The sequence below is a fragment of the Setaria italica genome, chromosome V (assembly GCF_000263155.2).
Source record: "Setaria italica strain Yugu1 chromosome V, Setaria_italica_v2.0, whole genome shotgun sequence".
Classification (NCBI taxonomy): domain Eukaryota; kingdom Viridiplantae; phylum Streptophyta; class Magnoliopsida; order Poales; family Poaceae; genus Setaria; species Setaria italica.
The window spans coordinates 39,933,229-39,952,262 of NC_028454.1; the positions used below are offsets into that span (position 1 = coordinate 39,933,229).

The 19,034-nt window shown below is 41.9% G+C and overlaps 3 protein-coding genes across 5 annotated transcripts; 2 read left to right on the forward strand and 1 right to left on the reverse strand.

Moving 5' to 3' along the window:
- Positions 1–397: 397 nt before the first annotated feature.
- LOC101765295 (KH domain-containing protein SPIN1) lies at positions 398–4,004 on the forward strand. Its single transcript, XM_004970320.4, has 7 exons — positions 398–744; positions 897–985; positions 1,291–1,445; positions 2,557–2,670; positions 2,755–2,871; positions 2,976–3,119; positions 3,499–4,004. Exons 1-7 carry the CDS (start codon positions 647–649, stop codon positions 3,628–3,630), a joined length of 849 nt encoding a protein of 282 aa, XP_004970377.1. The 5' UTR covers positions 398–646; the 3' UTR covers positions 3,631–4,004.
- A 1,642-nt stretch (positions 4,005–5,646) lies between these two features.
- Positions 5,647–9,142, forward strand: LOC101765704 (WUSCHEL-related homeobox 8). Its single transcript, XM_004970321.4, has 3 exons — positions 5,647–6,349; positions 8,101–8,628; positions 8,723–9,142. Exons 1-3 carry the CDS (start codon positions 6,127–6,129, stop codon positions 8,806–8,808), a joined length of 837 nt encoding a protein of 278 aa, XP_004970378.1. The 5' UTR covers positions 5,647–6,126; the 3' UTR covers positions 8,809–9,142.
- Positions 9,143–9,362: 220 nt separating this feature from the next.
- LOC101766119 (probable LRR receptor-like serine/threonine-protein kinase At1g06840) lies at positions 9,363–18,668 on the reverse strand. Of its 3 annotated transcripts, none has more exons than XM_004970322.4 (21): positions 18,178–18,668; positions 17,424–17,938; positions 16,425–16,572; positions 15,945–16,016; positions 15,592–15,663; positions 15,364–15,507; positions 15,201–15,272; positions 15,031–15,102; positions 14,588–14,662; positions 13,967–14,035; positions 13,665–13,733; positions 13,524–13,595; positions 13,274–13,360; positions 13,125–13,193; positions 12,355–12,851; positions 12,011–12,163; positions 11,338–11,624; positions 11,099–11,150; positions 10,612–10,862; positions 10,362–10,496; positions 9,363–9,942 (listed from the first exon to the last, which is right to left on the reverse strand). In XM_004970322.4, exons 2-21 carry the CDS (start codon positions 17,521–17,523, stop codon positions 9,595–9,597), a joined length of 2,844 nt encoding a protein of 947 aa, XP_004970379.1. In that variant the 5' UTR covers positions 17,524–17,938; positions 18,178–18,668; the 3' UTR covers positions 9,363–9,594. The 3 variants fall into 3 exon arrangements, with proteins under 3 accessions (XP_004970379.1, XP_012701538.1, XP_022682574.1); XM_012846084.3 differs by having other exon boundaries at positions 17,424–17,569; positions 18,178–18,667; XM_022826839.1 differs by lacking the exons at positions 17,424–17,938; positions 18,178–18,668 and having other exon boundaries at positions 15,945–16,012; positions 16,425–16,564.
- Between the last annotated feature and the right edge of the window lie 366 nt (positions 18,669–19,034).

Sequence of the window (19,034 nt, forward strand, 5' to 3'; positions counted from 1 at the left end):
CAATAAAAAGGAGTAGTGTTATGAAAGATTTAGACATCAATTATATGACACTACTGCAAAGAAAAATGCATATAAGTAGTGTTTATTGTAAATGAAATGATGATGAAGGTCCATGGTGGATGCATGGAAGACAAAACTATTTGTGATTATTCTCATGAAAAATATGTTGGGATGAAATTGATTTTTGAGATATATACACTTAAACAATATAATTAAGCTTAATGGTAATTTGACATGATAAGTACAGATACGACTAAATTCTACGTATCTCTACAGGTATAGACGGTCTGCCCTATACGCATCCCCTAAACCCTACGTCAAACCGGGAACGGAAAAAAAGTCTCACCAACCGGCGGCGGCTGCTAAAAACCTACTCCACCTTACCGCCGCTATAAACCCTACAAAGAGGGTAAAAAGGAGGCGAGCCAGCCGAAGAAACCCCCAGTGGAAGCGGCCGTTTTTGACATCTCGTATGCTCGATTTCGCTGGAATCCTCCGCGGCTGATTTTACCGCACAGCGGAAAAGGGGATAAACACGATAAAAATCGGAGGAAAACGCAATCTCATCTTCCCTTCCGCCGCCGCCGCCGCCGCCGCCTCGCGCGATTGGTAGCAGCTTAATCCGACCCCCGTCCGGCCCGCCGCCATGGAGGCGCTGACGGCCACGGACAAATGCTTCTCCCCGGCCAGGGCGATGTCCCCGATGCCGATTATGAGGCCCCCTGCATCACCGGACGCTGCCAGGTAAGACGGCACTCCGATAGGATTCTTGAAATCTACTCGCTTTTTGCCAAAATCTTGTTCCCCCTGTTCTTGGTGTTGTTGGATCGTCTCCTGAATCGTGTCCTTTTTTCTGTGCTGGTTCGATGGGATTGGATTGGATTGCGGCGGCGCAGTCAGTATCTGGAGGAGTTGCTGCAGGAGCAACAGAAGCTCGGGCCCTTCGTGCAGGTGCTCCCAATCTGCGGTAGGCTGTTGAATCAAGGTGAGATATATTTCGTCTTTATAGTACCAGTCTTGGCTCAGATTCAGTAGTTCGTCTGCTCTGTTCCTGTTATGAGCTTGTGTCTTTATGATAAAAGAGCAGTCTTTTCATTTATTTGTTCGTATAAAGGCACAGTGGTTCAACGTGGGATGACTTGTAAGGGGAACTGACATATTTCCTGTATCTCAGTACAAGATGTAATTGTTTGCTTCTGAAAATGGTAGCTTTATCGATGGTAGCTATTTTGTTGTATGCCGATGTTAATGCTGATCGCAGACTTGAACTCTTGGAACCATAATGTGCAGAGATAATGAAAATATCAAGTATACTTTCACACCTTGGAGTTAGGGGAAATGAGAGGTTGCCACCAATTGCAAGTCCAAATCATATGCCTCCATTGCCCAGGGTGCCTAATTTTTGTGGAAACGGTTTTGGTCCATGGAATGGGATGCATCCTGAGGTATTTGTTCTGTCTACTAAAGTTGTTTTAAATTTGTTCAGTTCATCCATTTACTTGATTGCTCTGCATTGTGTGCCTTCAAATTCTATGCGGAAAAAATGATACTACAGAATATATATAGGTTGTCTGCGATTGAAGCTTATAATTTTGGTTCTCTTGTAGTTTCATTAGGATATAACTCCATAGTCATATGGATCTGCCTTTAATGTGTTTATGAAATCGCTCTTTGGATAATACAGCTGTTCACAAGTGTTGCTGTTATTTTTTGAAAAAATAAGTGTTGCTGTTATGTGGATGTAAACATGTGGCAAATGGAGCAAACAAGCTACCTTCACATCTGTTTCTTTTGTTATCATCAATGGATGCATGCATAAGTTCCAAAATAGACAGACCTCACCTGATATAGTGAGCCTTGCCTATTAGGAAACTACATTCAATATTCATATCCTAGACTATCCATTTATAGGAAAGCCTGAAAGACAGCATTTGTCGGTTGGAACAATGCATGTAATCTAATATATAGATGTACCATCCATATAATTTAGTTATGAGTCGAACAGATAGGTTCATTTGTTTTGGTGAATGCATTGAATCAGTTTACTAGACAGTGCGAAGGTATCCAGAAGATCTGAACACCACTAAATAGTATACACCTTCTACATTAGCGACCTATTTTCATTCTGAATGATATTTTGCACTTGGCCCATAAGAGTAGTTGTGAAACTAGCTTCATACCAAAGGCTTCAATGTTATGCTCCGTTTTTTTTTTCATTCAGAAGGCCTAAATCAAAATGCTTGAAAAGTCAACTTGGTTTCACGCGGAATGGTTTCTCCTCAAGCTTCCTTGAAGAGTAGTTTAGAAGCTAGTGTATGTTGAATTTTTAAAATATGGTACAAGAAACATTGCATTTGAAGGTCTCTGTCTTAGCTAAAAAGTTGGTGATATGCATAATACTTTTGAATTGCTTCTTATCATGCAATTGTACCATCAGCTACTCTTGTTTTGCAATTTTTTATTCTCATTACTGTTGTATTGTGTTATTGTTATCTATTTTATCTCTGAAGAAGTAAGCTTAACTTACCATCCTATTCTCATACCATGACTTTTCAGAGAAATGGTTTTCCTAGGGGAGCCATGGGCTGGCAAGGTGCTGCACAGAACCATTCCTCTTACATTATCAAGAAGATCGTGCGATTAGAAGTACCAACAGATGCTTACCCTAACGTATGTTCTTTCCTGCTTGTGATGCTTACTAATATCAAGCTGTAATTTATAATTTCTTAATTACCCTTGATGCGCTTCATGCAGTTCAACTTCATTGGCCGTCTGCTTGGGCCGAGGGGACACTCACTGAAGAGAGTTGAAGCTACTACAGGCTGCCGTGTTTTCATCAGAGGGAAGGGATCCATAAAAGATCCTGTGAAGGTAAATAAATTCTCTCATATTCTTGAGCTGATTCTTTAATTAGATGTAACACTTCGTGGGGCAAGCATAAAATGCTGACATGCCATTCTGTCTGTTTCCTGTAGGAGGAACAGCTTAAGGGAAGGCCTGGCTATGAACACTTGGGCGATCCAACACATATCTTGATTGAGGCTGAATTACCTGCTGATGTCATTGACACCAAACTGGCACAAGCACAGGAGATACTAGAGGAGTTGCTGAAACCAGTGGTATGCATATCATTGTCTAACCCTCTTCTTTTATCCATTCCTCAATACTTTCATGAGCAAACAACATTTTAGGAAAGGTGAATGAAATGAGTTGTTATTAAATATGTTGCGTAAGCAATTTTTTTTGCAATTCCTAAGTCATTTATGGATTATCAGTGTTAATTATGAACCAGTGGTAGTTCTATTTTCTTCACGAATACTGCCCCATATATAACTAATAACATCGTTCTGGAGCATCAATTTGTAGTTATATCACATGGTTTTCGTAGTAATATCACATGGTTTTCCCATAAAACAAATAGAAGGGAGGTAGCATGCACAATCTGCTTTCTTTATCTCTGTTTTTCTAATCCCAATTCATTGATGGTTTATCATGTAGGATGAGTCACAAGACAACATAAAGAGGCAACAGCTTCGAGAACTTGCTATGTTGAACTCAGTATATCGAGAGGATAGCCCACATCAGAACGGCAGTGCCTCTCCCTTCAGCAATGGTGGCACAAAACAGTGAGAGTGGGGGACTCATTCCTCAACCCTGATCCTTGCAGAAACTCTCTAGACTCTACCCAGTCTTGCTCTCATGACAGACATAGCTTTTCTGATGCTTAAGCTCCCGTGATGGTGTTGGAATTCATGCCATTGCTAGCTGGTGAATTTTGATCTCCCTCATGACATTGACCTGCGGCTGAGATGACAAGTAGTGAACAAAATCCTCCATGGCTGTGTACTTAGAATGTTTCTTTTAATTCTTCGTTGTCGCCGACTATTAGTGCTGATAGTGCAGAGAGTGAGAGTTCCAGTATTTTAAGCTATTTGATTGACTATAAAGTTATGCCTGTGCGACATATACTTGATTATGAATTCATGATAGTATTTGCCGACACAGATCTTATATCTCCGTGACGCTATTTTCGAAAATGCATCTCTGAGACGCATTTTCTGTAGCACGTTTGTCTGTTCACTTGCTGTTTGCTGCTTCCAGTTCACCCTGTTGTTTTTTCTTAAAAAAATCTTACCTATTGAATTGACTTGTATACTTAAAATTGCTAGTATCAGATTTCTGGTTGGAATTGAAGCAACGACATTTGTGCAGTACTACCTTCGTTTTAAATTGTGGTTATTTTGACTTTTCTATGTTTATAGGTTATTTTGACTTTTCTATGTTTATAGGTGTTTGTGCATACAATTTAGGATGGAGGGAGTAGTTTAGCTAAGGGTGCAATGGTTTTGTGTGGCAGCAGCTACTTTTACTTAAACTATAAGTGACATGGCACTGATATAGATAACAAGCTATCTCCATTGCAAGAAGATAAGCTTTTTTGTTACAACAAGCTGTCTCCATTGCAAGAGGATAAATTTTTACATGTGATGAGGTCGGATCTCGAAGGGGGCTCTCTCAACTGAATGTTATCAGCAGAGCTCTTTCTTTATCTTTTTTTTTTTGCGAGTACAAGAGAGCTCTTTGGTAGCACCCTATCACATCGGATGTTTAGATACTAATTAGGAGTATTAAACATAGTCTAATTACAAAACTAATTGTACAGATGGAGTCTAATTCGCGAGACGAATCTATTAAGCCTAATTAATCCATGATTTGATGCTACAGTAACCATTTGCTAATGATGGATTAATTAGCCTTAATAGATTCGTCTCGTGAATTAGACTCCATACGTGCAATTAGTTTTATAATTAGCTCCTCCTAATTAGCAACCGACCATCCGATATGATCCTGCTAAAGTTTAGCACCTCGTATCCAAACACCCTCTAAGCACTGGCGGAGCTTGACTGACAAAGCTGGGACCAGTCTAAGGAAATGTGGATTAAATATTAGTCTACAGTGCCGTTTTTACTGTTTATTTAGTGGAGAATTAGCTTAGGCAGGGGGCCGTGGCCCTCTATGGCCATAACGTAGCTCGGCCATAGTAGGTTGCAGGTTTAATGCAATGAAGAATAAGTCACACTCTCTCTCACACACACTTCTCAATGCTACTCACTTTCCATCTAGCTGGTAGAAGTAGCGTGATTTTTTTTTTTTGCGACGACCAGTATCATTTCACGTTCTCTTCCAGCTGGGATAAGAATATGATGTGGCTAAAAAGCTTCGCTGAAGCTAAAGCCGACGGAGATGCCCCAGCGCAATCGGCCAACGTGAAAAAGGTTGAGATCACTTGGTACTACAGAGGACAAGCGCCTTTGCGCTTTCACTGTATCGTTTGCGCCCGTTTCAAACGAAAGCGTATTGCTCGTGCTCCTTCGATCATTGCTGCTGTCCACGTTGGGGCCGGGCGCGGGGCGCCGTCGTCATCCGCGGGTCTCATCCTGGCAGCTGCATTGAGCCATTGACCACCCCCCCTCTCGCATGGGACGGCCCCACCTGTCTGCCGTGCCGCCGAACGCCCGTCGCCGCTGGGGCCCGGCCTACCCACCCATACCCACCCCACCGCGCGTCACGGCGTAACGCGCGGCGCGGCCCGTCCGTCCCCTCCGTGTCCTGTCCGCATGCGCCCCCGCCCGCCGCCCGTAGTTTCTTTCCGCCGCGACTCGCGGCGCCCGCTCGTGGCCGGTGCGCGCGCGCGTCCGCAACCGCCGCTACCGTCTTCCCACTCCCAACCCAAATAGTCCTCCTGCCACTTTCGGACTTTCCCCATCCCTGTCTGGCACTCCTGACCATCCCCCCTCCCCTCTGCAGCCTCTGCTCTGCTCTGCACTCTCCCCGCCGTCCTGCGGCCTTCGCTTCACCTTCACCTGCTGCCGCCCGTCGCCAACCTCACCGCTGCCACCCCTCACAGTCCCGCGAAAGGACGCGTGTCCGAGCTAGGCTGGCGGCACCTCGGTTCCCGCATCGGCGCCAACCGGGTGCCTGCCTAACCGGCCGATTTCCTTCCTTGCGTAGCTCCATTCCATTCCACTGCACAAATAGCGCGCGGCTTTCCCGATTCGCGTCCCCGTGGCCCCCTCTTCCGAGATCTTTGCCACTTCGCGCGTCGTCCTGTAGCTACCGGGGGTGATGGAGTGGGGGGACAGGGCCAAGGCCTCCGCCGTGGCGGCGGCGGCGGCGGCGGCCGACGAGAGGGCCGGAGGTGGTGGGGAAGGGCTCGGCGGGTACGTCAAGGTGATGACCGACGAGCAGATGGAGGTGCTCCGCAAGCAGATCTCCATCTACGCCACCATCTGCGAGCAGCTCGTCGAGATGCACCGCACCCTCACCGAGCACCAGGACTCCATTGCAGGTCGGTCGCCGCACTTGCCGCCGAGACAATTGCTACTCTCTAGTCTCGCTGCTCTTTGTTCATTGTTTGTTCTTGCAGCTTTATGGAAGTGCAAAATCGGGGGATTACTTTTGCTTTGGTGCTTGCATTGTCATCACTTGCTCTTAATGCCGCACCCTTTGCTTGTTTATGAATAGAGCAAGTTCATGTGTTAGAAGCTGCTTTAACTAGTTATACGAAATTCGTAGCGATTAAATCTTATTTCATTGCACTAACTCTTTCAAGACACAACGGTATTAGTTGTTATTACTCCATGAGAGAGGCCTCATTCATTGCTCTTGCTCTTCTGTTCAATTTATGTTCAGTATTACAGCCTGCTTTCTCCAATTGGTAAAGTCAGTTCGTTTTCACTCTGTTCATGCTAATCGATGCATACTTGTGGCTTTGTCTCTCTGTTCTGCTTTGCTACCGTCCTGGTACTGTCTTAGGAATGGTAATACTACACATTACTATAGTAGTAAGAATTTAGTTTATCATGCGTTATTTTCTGTCATTAACTGTACTGCCATCTGTTAGGTTTGTTATTTGCATGAGATACTACATAATCCTTGTAAAGTATTTGCTATTCACATGGGATACTACATAATACTTGCAAAGTATCTTGATAGTGGAATTGTAATGATCATCCCCTTGACTGGTCTAATGAACCAGTTTAGAAATGTGTGTAGGGCCAGTACAGGCACTGCATTGTTTCTATGCAGAAAAGTTGGGGGCACTGCAGTACTCACAGAAACCAGAACTTGCAGTTAGAATTCCATTTTGGAGCTTGTAGTCTTGTCAAACCGATGCCAAAATTTCCCAAATCTTGATCCAATCACCACAGGATTTACCACACTTCTTGTTCCTGAACTTTATTCTGTGTTTTTTTAAAAAAATGTTTATTGCTTGCAACGTGAACTTACAAAACAAAAGAAAGCACCACATCAATTTGATGCCTGTGTAGGTACTTGAAGATAGGTCGAAAGTGCCAGTGCATTAATTTGATGTCTTATAGGAAGTTGACAATAGGTTCAGTAAATACCAAACAGTGGAAATCCGGTTATTTATTTATTACCTTAGTTGCATATATTTGATTAATTGCTCTAGGTCGTATTCCATGGCTGCGGATGATTGTTATTTCTGCTAACATGTAAAATTTGCTTGTAGATCAATTTCGTATGTTCAATCATTTACTTCCCCTATAAAAATAACAATTAGCTATCAAGACATGATTGTCATGTAGGGCCAACTAATTACTATTTTGTGTCATGTGCACCCTAATTATTCCGCAAGCGACATTCAGGGAGCTCATAACTTGTCAACGTGTCTTTCATTGGTTCAAAATACTTAGTTTTATTATGTACTTGCAATTATTTTATTACTTATAACCATCAGATATCACTTATTTAAAATTTGCCAAACCTGTCCATGCTGCTTCAATTAACTACATTTCTTTTTCATGACTTTTGCGTAACCTTTCTACTTGGCGGTTTAAATGAAGTCATTAATTTTTTTTATGTTCTGATGATTCAACCTAATTACATGATGGTCTTAACTGTAGCCAGGTAATATTCTCCTTATATATTAGATAATCTTCAAAACAGATTTTACTAAATCTGCCCGTTCCCCTCTACAAATCTGTTTTATTGTTCTTTTCTAACGTATGTTGTCGATGCAATATATGGTTGTTTCTTCTTTTTTTCTGGTCAACTGAAGTTTGGTTTCTTCGTTAGGAATGAGGTTCAGTAATCTGTACTGTGATCCTCTAATTATTCCTGGAGGTCACAAGATCACAGCAAGGCAACGATGGCAACCAACACCGATGCAACTGCAGATCCTTGAAAACATATTTGACCAAGGCAATGGAACACCAAGCAAGCAAAAGATAAAGGAGATAACAGCAGAGCTATCACACCATGGCCAGATCTCAGAGACAAACGTGTACAACTGGTTTCAGAACAGACGGGCACGGTCGAAGCGGAAGCAGGCTGCTGCTTTACCTAATAACGCCGAATCTGAAGCTGAGGTGGACGAGGACGCCCTAACGGACAAGAAACCAAAGTCAGATAGGCCACTCCATGAGAACAAGGCTATGACTATGAGCATTCACAATGCTGAGAGGATCTCAGGGATGCACCACTTTGATGCATCAGATCATGATCAAATCGGAGGCATGATGTATGGATCCAGTGACAACGGCATGAGATCGTCTGGCAATCCTGGCCAGATGTCCTTCTACGAGAACATCATGTCGAATCCAAGTACCTCCTCTGCAACCAGCGTCGTTACTTCATTGATTAGGCAACACAAAATAGCAAAGAATTTACTGAAGCTGATGCTGGTTGATCTTTGCAGGAATCGACCATTTCCCGGGGAAGGTGGAGAGCTCCCGGAGCTTCTCCCATCTCCAGCACGGAGAAGGCTTCGACATGTTTGGATGACATCTCCCAGCGCCCGAGTTACCTTGTAAAAAGTGATTGTTGACAGCATGCGCTCAAATTTGCTGACATGAAAGATCATCCAGAGTGACTAAATGTTGCTTGCCATGGTCTGGTTAACCACCCTAGATGGAAGCTAGCTGTGCTGGAATCTACTTGTTGGAATAGGTGTAAGAAGTTGATATATATAGTATTTGCCCGTAGTCTATCATACGCTCAATTATTTTCATGTAATCTTCCACGTTTGCAAATTCAGCATGAGACTGTCGTCTGCAGCAGCTTCTTGTGGTCCAACCGTCGTGGGTGTGAAACCATGCCGTGCTTGCCTTTTGCTCTACTTAAGCCTTGTTTGTTACTCTTGCTAAAGTTTAGCAGCTAAAATTTGCTAAACTTTAGTTGCTAAACTTTAACAAAAACTGTTTGGATACTCTTGCTAAAAGGCATTTAATGAGCTGTAAAAAGATCTATCTACCCTTATTAATGGTACGCAGGAGGGGAGAGATAAGCAATAAATGAGGGGTATAGGTTGTCCAGCCCATCTTTTAGCAAGTTTTAGCAACAAAAACTTGTTAAAGTGGTAAACTTTAGCAACTCAACTTTAACAAGTTTTAGCAAGGGTGTTTAGCAGTTTAGCAGCTAAAGCTAAAGTTTAGCAGGGTGGAACCAAACACCCCCTTAAAATCACAGAAATGTGGACGCTGGCTACCTACAAAGCTATACAAATCATTGTCACTCATCAGGTGTCTACAAAACCATCTCCAACGCGGCCGGCGCCGGCACCGCCACCCCCTACCGGGGAGCCACCGTGCCGGAGGGGATGCCGCTGTCGACCTGGCCGCTGCCGGACATATGCGAGGACACGTAGAGGGCCCCCGTGGGTGTCGAAGACGACGACATGGTCTTGGTCAGCAAGCCCGACCCCGTGGTCTCGGACAGCGCGTCCTCTCCCTCGGGCAGCATGCCCCGGATGGTCTCCAGCTCTCGGACGATGTCGGCCATGTAGGGCCTCGCCTCGGTCTCGTCCCGGCAGCACTTGATCGCCAGGGAGAGGAACCTCGTGACGCACTCCGGAGGGTACGAGGGCATCCGGCTGTCGATGATCCTCGAGATGTCGCCTGATTGGTAAGCCATGTTTACCTGCAGCAAAAGCGAATCATTTGAGTTTTCATTCATCTGTTTGAATCCAAATACGATGAATAAAGGAGCTCTGTGTAGCAAAGAATTTGTAGCTAGTTTAATTTATTTGAGATAAGCAAATCCATGTTGAGGTATCTCTATTCGATATGTTACCAACCAATTTCAAATAATTCCAAACTTAAATGTAGCGCATTACAGTATTTAATTTGAAGCACCTAAAATATATCTATGGATGATATTTAACGGATATTCGGATGAGATTAAATGGTTCAGCTTGTTCCATAATTATCAGTGCTGCAGCCTGCAGGCACTTCGAATAATACTATGTGTTTCAGTATCTCAATACTTCAAATCCTGTATTTCATCTGTACATGGGGTAATTAGATCCACAGTAAGGGCTGTGCTGAGAACAACTTTACCTCTCTAACAATGTTTTTACCATGCTGGATTGGCCTCATTCCAGTCAATAGTTCAAGAAGTACAACGCCAAGGCTATACACATCACTTCTTTCTGTCAGTTTATGAGTTAGGAAATATTCTGGATCGAGGTAGCCCTGTCAAAAGAAAAAAAGAATAGTTGTCATCACCTAAACTTCCACACCTTAAGTTAATAGGTGGTCCATGTTTCGTATTGTCTGATATGAAACAGCAAAAGGTAATGCCACTTACCGGGGTGCCCTTTACAACAGTAGAGATATGAGCTGGCAGAGTCCCTTCGACATCGGGCACTGGAGCAAGCCTTGAAAGACCAAAGTCAGCCACCTTCGCTACAAACTTGGAGTCCAGAAGAATGTTGCTGGCCTTAACATCACGGTGATATATAGGAGGATTTGCCTCAGTGTGTAGGTACAGAATTCCTTTTGCAGCACCAAGCGCGATGTGCACCCTCCGACCAAAGGTCAGAGGTCTTTCAGTCTTAGCTGTGAAAACGTCGAACAAGATTACATGCCCCATCCAACACAAGATCAAAGAACTAGGAACTTTTAATTTGTTAATGCTAAATTAAAAACTTCAAATACAAACATGCATGCAGTACTGATAATGCGCACCAAAGATAACTTCTATGAAATGGACAGGATCATGGATATTATTGAATGTGGAAGTCCATGGTGGTCATATGGAAAATAAAGGAAATATCTAAACGCTTCCAACTTACCAGAAAGATGATCACGTAGGGTACCATTGGGCATGAACTCATACACCAGCATCTGGAAAACATAATTCCCTATGAGCGGAAAGTATTGCAGAAGTACTCTTACATATATGGGGACCTCAATAAATTTAATTACCATGACTACCAAGACTTTCCTCAAATTTTTACACAATGTAGAGGGCTGTGGGGAAAATTTTCAACAATCTAATTGCATATAGATATTTTAAAAGATAGGGAGACACCTGCTCGTCTTCTTCATCACAATAGCCAACAAGAGAGACCAAATTACGATGATGCAATCTTGACAGCAACTCTATTTCTGTGCAGAACTCCTTTGAGCCTTGCAGAGAATCTTCATGTGCACGCTTGATTGCCACAGCTGTTCCATCAACTAAAGTTCCTTTATAAACTTTTCCATAACCTCCTTGACCAACTTGAGCTGAAATATTGAAATCGCTTGTTGCTCCAGCCATTTCTTCAAATGTGAAGCATTTCACGCCATCAACCTTGATAGAAAACCTTGAAAGTACTGCCAAATAATATGCATCTTTAGATCCTGTGATCAGTTTTGAAGAATTGATCCTGCTATTTGAACGAACCTAATATCTACCGTAAGAATTTTACGCACTACAGAGATGAGACATTTTAAATATTTTATTAATGTTCCGAAGTCCTAATATGATCGTTTGAATGAGGTCACGAAAGCAAGACTTACAACTCAGTTCAAAGTTCCCAGATTTAGATATGCGAAAAAAGGTTTCTCCTAAATATGTTCCTATAAATATTGCTTCATAAAATTCTTTTTCATTGTAAAGCAGCAAGGATTTTAGGTTGTCAGATGGCAACATTTTCTATGCAGCACATGGAAATTTAACTTCATTTTTTTGTAAGGGGCAAAAAGGAAAATTGACTTACGTGACCGCCTTGAAACTGTTCGATGCTTTCTGCGCTTTTTCATTATAAAAACTGTAGAAACCACAGATACTGCAACGGCAGCGACAATTGTCCCTACCAAAATGCCAGCTAGTGCACTCCTTTTTAAACCTGATGACACCACAGTAGGAAATTCTGCAAAACGTAATAGCCAGTAAATTAGAGGTTTATCAAATTGGCTGTAGCATTCTTGTACAACAATGAGACATGTACTATCTTTTGTGTTGGCGAAAGAAATACAGATATAGTGTGGTACTTTTGACTAATCGTTTAGTATGATAGAACTAGGAACAAAATGATTTTTCTGCAAAGTAAGTTTCACATACCATCTGCATAGGAACCAAGCGTGAAATTGAGAAGCTCATATGGACCAAAAACATCTGACAGGGTGATCTGCCATCCAGCTAGTACCTGCCTGAGCCGCACCACCTCAGCCGTATTGAATAAAGGTGTATTATTTGGGAATAACTTTAAATGCGTATTAAGCCTTGGGCCTGTCTCCCGCATGAATCGTTCAATGTACAGCTGATAAACACGCAATTCCAGCAGAGAGGTTAAGTTTATCTCAAAAGTTTCTTTATAGGGAAGGAAGTCAAATATGCCTGGACTCTTTAGTCGAAATCCAACTCCCAGAGGCACAGCACATAAGCAAGGTATAGGGGATGCTGGATTGTATTCATAATTTTTATCCGTCGGGCAAGGAGGACACAATGTATTAACTTGTCTTCCCTCTCCAGATGGTTCTCCAATTACAGATTTAGGCTGGCAAAGATTAGCTGCCCTGGCTGCATTAGATGTCGTGCATACAGGGTTTCCATAAAGTCTGCAGAAAACGGTAATATTTTTTTTGTTGCGTCAGAAACTCAGAAGATTCGATTGAAAAGTTGAGCTTTTTTATCAGTATTCTAGGATATGTAGAACCTTAATATCTACTATACAGATCTACGTCAGCAGTGGCTTGACGACAGGTAAGACTACTAATTAGCAAATTCATCAGAGCTTTTGCGATGAAATTTTATATTCCAACAAACCATACAGTTGAACATAGTACAGGAGTGTAAACTAGAGGAACTATCTCCATGGTGAATAAACTTACAGCAAAGTGACAGCTTCTGGAGGCTCAAATGCAGCTGGAATAGTGTCAAGGGAGTTATTTTGGAAGTCCCTGCATTATTTGAATGCTATCTTACACAAAAGCATATCTCAGGAAGTATTAAGAGAGAACGTATGTGAAGATGGTCATACAGAATAAGTGTTCTATTTCCCGTAAAAGTAATGTTGCTCCAAATTGTCGGTGGAACAGAACCATTTAAGAGGTTCCCATTGACTGACCTGTAAAATGGCATTTTTAGATAATACGGTATAAGAATAGTGCTGGCCGGCACATTATTACTTGAAAAGTTTGATCACTTAAAGTTTGACAGGGAAAGGACTTTTTTCAATAGCAGGATATTTGCGGTACATAAATGTCTCTTCTAAGTTAAATAGTACTTACAATAACTGAAGGTTAGGTAGCCCTGAGAAGTTTGGTGGAATGGTTCCATCAAGAAAGTTATGTGACAAATCACTGTCAAAATTTGAAATTAGCTTCGTTCTACCCAAAAAGAAAAAAGAAAGATTGTCAAAGGCTACATACATTGTAGTGATAGTTGAAGCAAGCCTATTAGTTGGTATAGATCCTTTCAATTGGTTCCAGCTAACATCCCTGAAAATACATGCCGAAATTAGTGCCAATATATTTGAAATAGTATCCTGGATTACTAATTGAGTGGCATCCTTTCATTCTAGTGTGAAGATAATCACTAAAGGCATTTAAGAAATAGTATTGATAAAATAACTGTTTCACAAAGGCAGTGACAAGCTGATGTAAAAGGATAGTATATGATTGTAAGATGTCTAACAACTGAAAGGAAACACATCATTTTAATCTGGACTTACAAGTAGCCAAATTTGGGTATGCCACTCATGTCGGGAACAGCTCCTTGCAAACTGCAGTTCCTAAGACTCCTGATAACATGGAAAAGGATGATTTACCCCACACATATTGATTTGAATTTAAAAATAATGCTGACCGAGTGCTGCTTGTCCTTCTTAAATGAAGATAATGAAGTAAATTGCTGTTTTTAGTTATCAGTAAGAATGATCTCCACAGTCCACACAGCGAAGGAAGAGTTCTTAAAGAGAGTTGATGTAAAGATTTCCAGACAAATGGACCAACAGCATTCAACTATTTGGCTGTTATGACTTGTAATAATAGAGAATACCATGCAAAAAGTAGTTTTAGTTGCATAAAAAGTTTTTTATTACGTATGTGATGCACTGGACTTACTATACTGGCTACCTCAACTAAAAGCATAAGCTGTTTAGGAAATATAAACATTTTACTCATAATATTCTTATTTTTCTGCTAGTCTTTTAATCACCAGTGCATACATTTCTAACAAAGTTTTTTTCTCATTGAAAGTTATTAGAGCTCTTTACTTCTTAAAATTTTCTTTTGCACTCATATACCTCAAATCCTAAGAAGAGAAAACTTGACGGAAAAGGGGTTACACTCACAGCTTTAGAAGTGTTCGTATGTTGCTGTATTCAGCAGGGATAGAGCTTCCACTGAAGTTGTTGTTATCAGCCTGACTATAGTAGAAAGATAGATATATGAGAAATGATTGTCATATATATTGAAAAAAATGTCTATTCTCAACAGAATAAGCAAGCATTTTCAAAGAGAAAGGTTTGTGCTAGTTGTTTAAAACATTAGAAAGTTAAAAGCCCGTTATACATTTCACTAATATGTAATAAAATTTACAAAAGGAAGTGAAGCATGCTCAAGAAATTGGTTTTATTACTTAAACTTCTTAAACATTCAGAACTAAAAGAGAGTGATCATCTGTCAACGTCATGCTACAATAAGCTAGTACAAATTCTCTGAAAGAAACTGGAAGCCATTATTGTGCTTCACTTTCTATATAAAATCTTATTCGAGTACAGAAAAATGTACTTACAGTATCTCCAAACTTTGTGCTTCCGCTAATTTTGGGGGAAGAGGCCCAGATAAATTATTGTTGTCAACAAGACTACAAGTTCACAGTACAAGAACGTATTAACTGCACAACTCATCTGCAACTTGCATAACAAAAGAAAACAAACAGAGAAAAAGTAGATATCCACTTACAGATGAAGGAGTGAAGGCAATTTAGACAGCTCAGATGGGATTTGCCCACTTAGTGAGTTATTGTTCATGTGACTAAAGGTAATAATGGAACCATAATCAGTACTAATTTTACAATCGAGAAGTGTCATTGATGGGCTGAAAAATAAAGATACTCTACACTTACAAATGCTTTATGCTTGTTAAATTAGCAAATGATTTCGGTATGGGGCCTGATATTTTGTTCTCATCTATTTGTAATCTGTTTAAGTTCACCAGATAGCCGATCTCATCAGGTAAAGAACCAGATAGCTGATTACCATTCAAAGTTCTGCAAGATTGTGGTAGCAACAGTTAGCATTGTTCGTATATAAAGAAATGGTATAGGGAACTTTGCTTAGAGAGGAGAACTTACATGAGCTTCAGCATTGTGATGTTTCCAACTTCTTTGGGGATGTTACCAGTTAAATTGTTCCACATGAAGTCCCTTGAAAAGAACAATTTATACAAGTTAGTAAACATAATGGAACAGGTTCTAACCATGAAAATAAACAGTTAAAATAGATGAAGTCAGGACACCTTTCTATGATATCTTTTGCAAGTTTCAATTTAATCAGAGACTTAGGGATTTGCTTTATAGTTAATTAATTGTATAATTTATAAAGCATGAAGTAGATCCGTAAAGGTACACTTTTTTATGATATGCTTGAAAATGCTCAAATCAGTTTGCACTAAGTAGCATCAATGGTCTGTTAAAATAGTACTTACAATGTTTTAAGCTGGGATAGAAGGCCGACCTCTGGTGCCAAAGTTCCGGAAAGATTCATCTTAAACAACTGTCTACAAGAGTCAAAAGTATCCATTGTTACAATTAAATGTTACACTCTATATGGAAAATGACAGAAATAAATAATAAATATATATTAGGATGTCTCCCTTTGTTTGAAATTAGTAAGCATATTAGGATTTAAAATTTCAAATAATAATTTTAACCAACAATTAGTCAAAAAATATTATAAACATGCTTAGTTATAAATACGGATTCATATTTCATAGAACTTTTAATATGATGTTGATTCTTTTTAGCAATTGATGGTAGATTGTAAGAAAGTTTAGTCAAAGTATATCTCTAAAGACTTTTTAAAATCCTAAAACCGCTACTAAAAACAAAAGGAAGGAGTAAGATAGAGTCTAGCAACAGAACCATTGTGGATGTTATAAATATAGTGTGGAAAAAAATCATCATACATTTCTACTATATGAAGATATGAATCACTTGGTATCTTGTCACAGAAGATTCCCGTCCAAAGGGATGTGCATGGATCCCCACGGCCCCAATTCTTAAGTTTATTAGAAGGATCAATCAAACTGTTTCTAATTGCCTTGAGAGCGTTCACTGCAAATATAAGAGAGACAATATTCAGAAGCAGTTCAACAGATCAACGGGGGTATCAGAGTAGTGCACAATATTGTTACTGTCTGAACCAGACACCCCTGATCAAGAAACAGAATGAGAATGCATACACAATTCAAGAGATGTCAACAAGAATCAGTCCCTAGTTATACCTACTACCTACTTGAATATAATGTGTATAACAAAGAGGTCACGTTTCTGATCACGTCTTGTCTGTGAAGTGCTTTTGATTAGTTCATGATTATAACTGGTTACTTGCGCAGCAATAATGGGTACTCCCTCTATCCCAGAATATAGCTACTTCTGGAGTTTTTCAGACAGATTAAGGATGCAGATTAAAATTCTATATTGCCCCTAATTAGAATAATTATACATTTCCTATTCAAACAGGCTTGCATGCATATCTGCATGCCATAATTTATTTGCATGCATGGAGGGCATTTTAGACCTCTTATGCCAAATAAGCTACTTGTGAACTTAAAAATAGCTATATCATGGGATAAAATTTACATGCTAGAAGTAGCTATATTCTGGGATGGAGGTAGTACAACACTTGATTACATATACATAGTAGATGTGGACTGTGCGCAATTAACCAACGGAACCAGAAGCGAAAACGAGTTATTCAAAGGTTTCAGTTAATTCGAACTGTGCAACGGAAGGATTGACAGTGAATCTACACAAAATAGGGCCTGCTTGAATCAAAGCTTCATGTCAACTTCCAGTTTAATCGTAATTGATAGTGCGTCTCTCATTTCTTTCTGGCACGAACAATCTTCGACGATGTGACTCAAAGCTCTGACGGAAAGAAAGCAAAGACAGCAGAAGATTACCTTCAGTAGGGTCAGTTGTCTGTCCCCTTGCAACATCCACACAGCCAGCGCACAGAAGGAGGAGGATCACTGCGTGCAGGATGCCTCCAAGGTTACCCATTTCTGAACAAGAGATCTATCAGCAGCCACTTGTCAAGTTGTCATCCCTGCAAGAGCATAACCGCTAACAATCTCAGACCATCCTAACCATGGAAAGAAACAAATGGTCAGGGCCTATGGGGAGCAATATGCAATGACCGGCGAGCCCAAAATGGAGGTGTTTATCCACAATAAGGTGTGAAAGCATGCCAGTTGCCCCCAGATTCTCAACGGCCTTTTTTTTTAGGGCGATTCTCAACGGCCTTTCTGACCTAACACCGGTCCGCTGTTCATACCAACAGCCCCGGGAGAAAATATGGCCCGGAGCGAATACTTGCTTTTGTTGACTTGAGAAAAGTAAGCAGGGTTAAACATGTTGCTTAAGCTCCACAGCAGGTGGTAGAAAGGACAGCAACGCCACCTAGAGAAATTAGGACCTGCCAACCGAATTACCGGATTTTACTCGCACTGTACGTAATAGTACTACCTAGATATTTTGAATCGTAAGAATCTGTCTCTTTTTCCTTTACAGAAAAGCAAAGCTTCGATAATTCGATGGCGGTATGGGAAAGGGAAAGGAACTAAGGAAGAGAAGCGAGAATGATCGAGTAACCAAGGAAAACAAGGTGTAGCGAAATCGCAACCGAAGAAGAGAAACCAAGTGAGTAGAACTCACTAGCAGAAGCAGAACCCCAGGAAGGAATCCTTGGACGGACGGAGCTGCACGAGAAGGGACAACCGGACAAGGTGACGCCGCAAGCTCCAAGAAACCGGCCGGCCTTGGAGTTGGAGCTACGGCCGGCAATCCTGGACTCCCCGACGAACCCACCAGCGCCTCGATCAGGCTCCAGCAGCAGTCTCAGCAATCGCTGGGCACGAGAGAAGAAGGGCTCGAGGGCAGGCCAGCGAGGGAGCAAACCGCGAGGACGCGCTCGCCTCCTTCCTTCCTTCCCCTCCGCGCTCCGCCGCAGCGAACAGATACTACCCAAAGCCGAACAGGAGACCGCTGCAGCGATCGCCCGTTTTTCAATAGTGCAAGTGGGCTCCTGATCCTCCGCGCTGTTTCCTCCTCCCTCCCTCCCTCCTCCGCGCCGGTGGTGACGAGCACAGGTGAAGCCGAGGCAAGTGGGTTGTTGGGTTGGCACTTGGCAGCTCGGAACAGGGGCTCATTGGTTAACGGCGGCGCCCGGGCGTTTTATATCGGTGCACGGCTCCGCACCGTACGGGCTACCACGAGTCCGGACCTGCCCCCACCCGCTACAGGTGGGAACGAGCCGCGCGCGTGCGCTCGCCGCGGCTCAGGCCAGTGGTCGGTCAACCGCAGGCGACCGCTTCCCCCAACCAGAAAAGATGCAGGAGAAGGTGGTGGCGCATTTTCTCTCTACGCTTTCGCGGTGCTGACAGTTTCTTCGCTCCCGTCCTCACCTCCGGCGTGCTCGAGTCGACGTTAATGCTCCTCCGGCGTGCTCGACTCGACGTTAATGCTCGACTCGGGTGGGGATGGTTTGCTGGTTGGTGGTGGCTTGTATTGTA

Excerpts from the sequence above, each read along its gene's own strand:
- LOC101765295 (XM_004970320.4), top strand. The coding sequence starts at position 647 with ATGGAGGCGCTGACGGCCACGGACAAATGCTTCTCCCCGGCCAGGGCG. Across the intron at positions 745-896 it reads GCATCACCGGACGCTGCCAG|TCAGTATCTGGAGGAGTTGC; the intron begins GTAAGACGGCAC and ends GCGGCGGCGCAG. Across the intron at positions 2,872-2,975 it reads CCATAAAAGATCCTGTGAAG|GAGGAACAGCTTAAGGGAAG; the intron begins GTAAATAAATTC and ends TGTTTCCTGTAG.
- LOC101765704 (XM_004970321.4), top strand. The coding sequence starts at position 6,127 with ATGGAGTGGGGGGACAGGGCCAAGGCCTCCGCCGTGGCGGCGGCGGCG. Across the intron at positions 6,350-8,100 it reads GCACCAGGACTCCATTGCAG|GAATGAGGTTCAGTAATCTG; the intron begins GTCGGTCGCCGC and ends TTTCTTCGTTAG. Across the intron at positions 8,629-8,722 it reads GAACATCATGTCGAATCCAA|GAATCGACCATTTCCCGGGG; the intron begins GTACCTCCTCTG and ends TGATCTTTGCAG.
- LOC101766119 (XM_004970322.4), bottom strand. The coding sequence starts at position 17,523 with ATGGGTAACCTTGGAGGCATCCTGCACGCAGTGATCCTCCTCCTTCTG. Across the intron at positions 15,508-15,591 it reads ATCACAATGCTGAAGCTCAT|AACTTTGAATGGTAATCAGC; the intron begins GTAAGTTCTCCT and ends ACAATCTTGCAG. Across the intron at positions 10,863-11,098 it reads CCTACGTGATCATCTTTCTG|CTAAGACTGAAAGACCTCTG; the intron begins GTAAGTTGGAAG and ends ACGTTTTCACAG.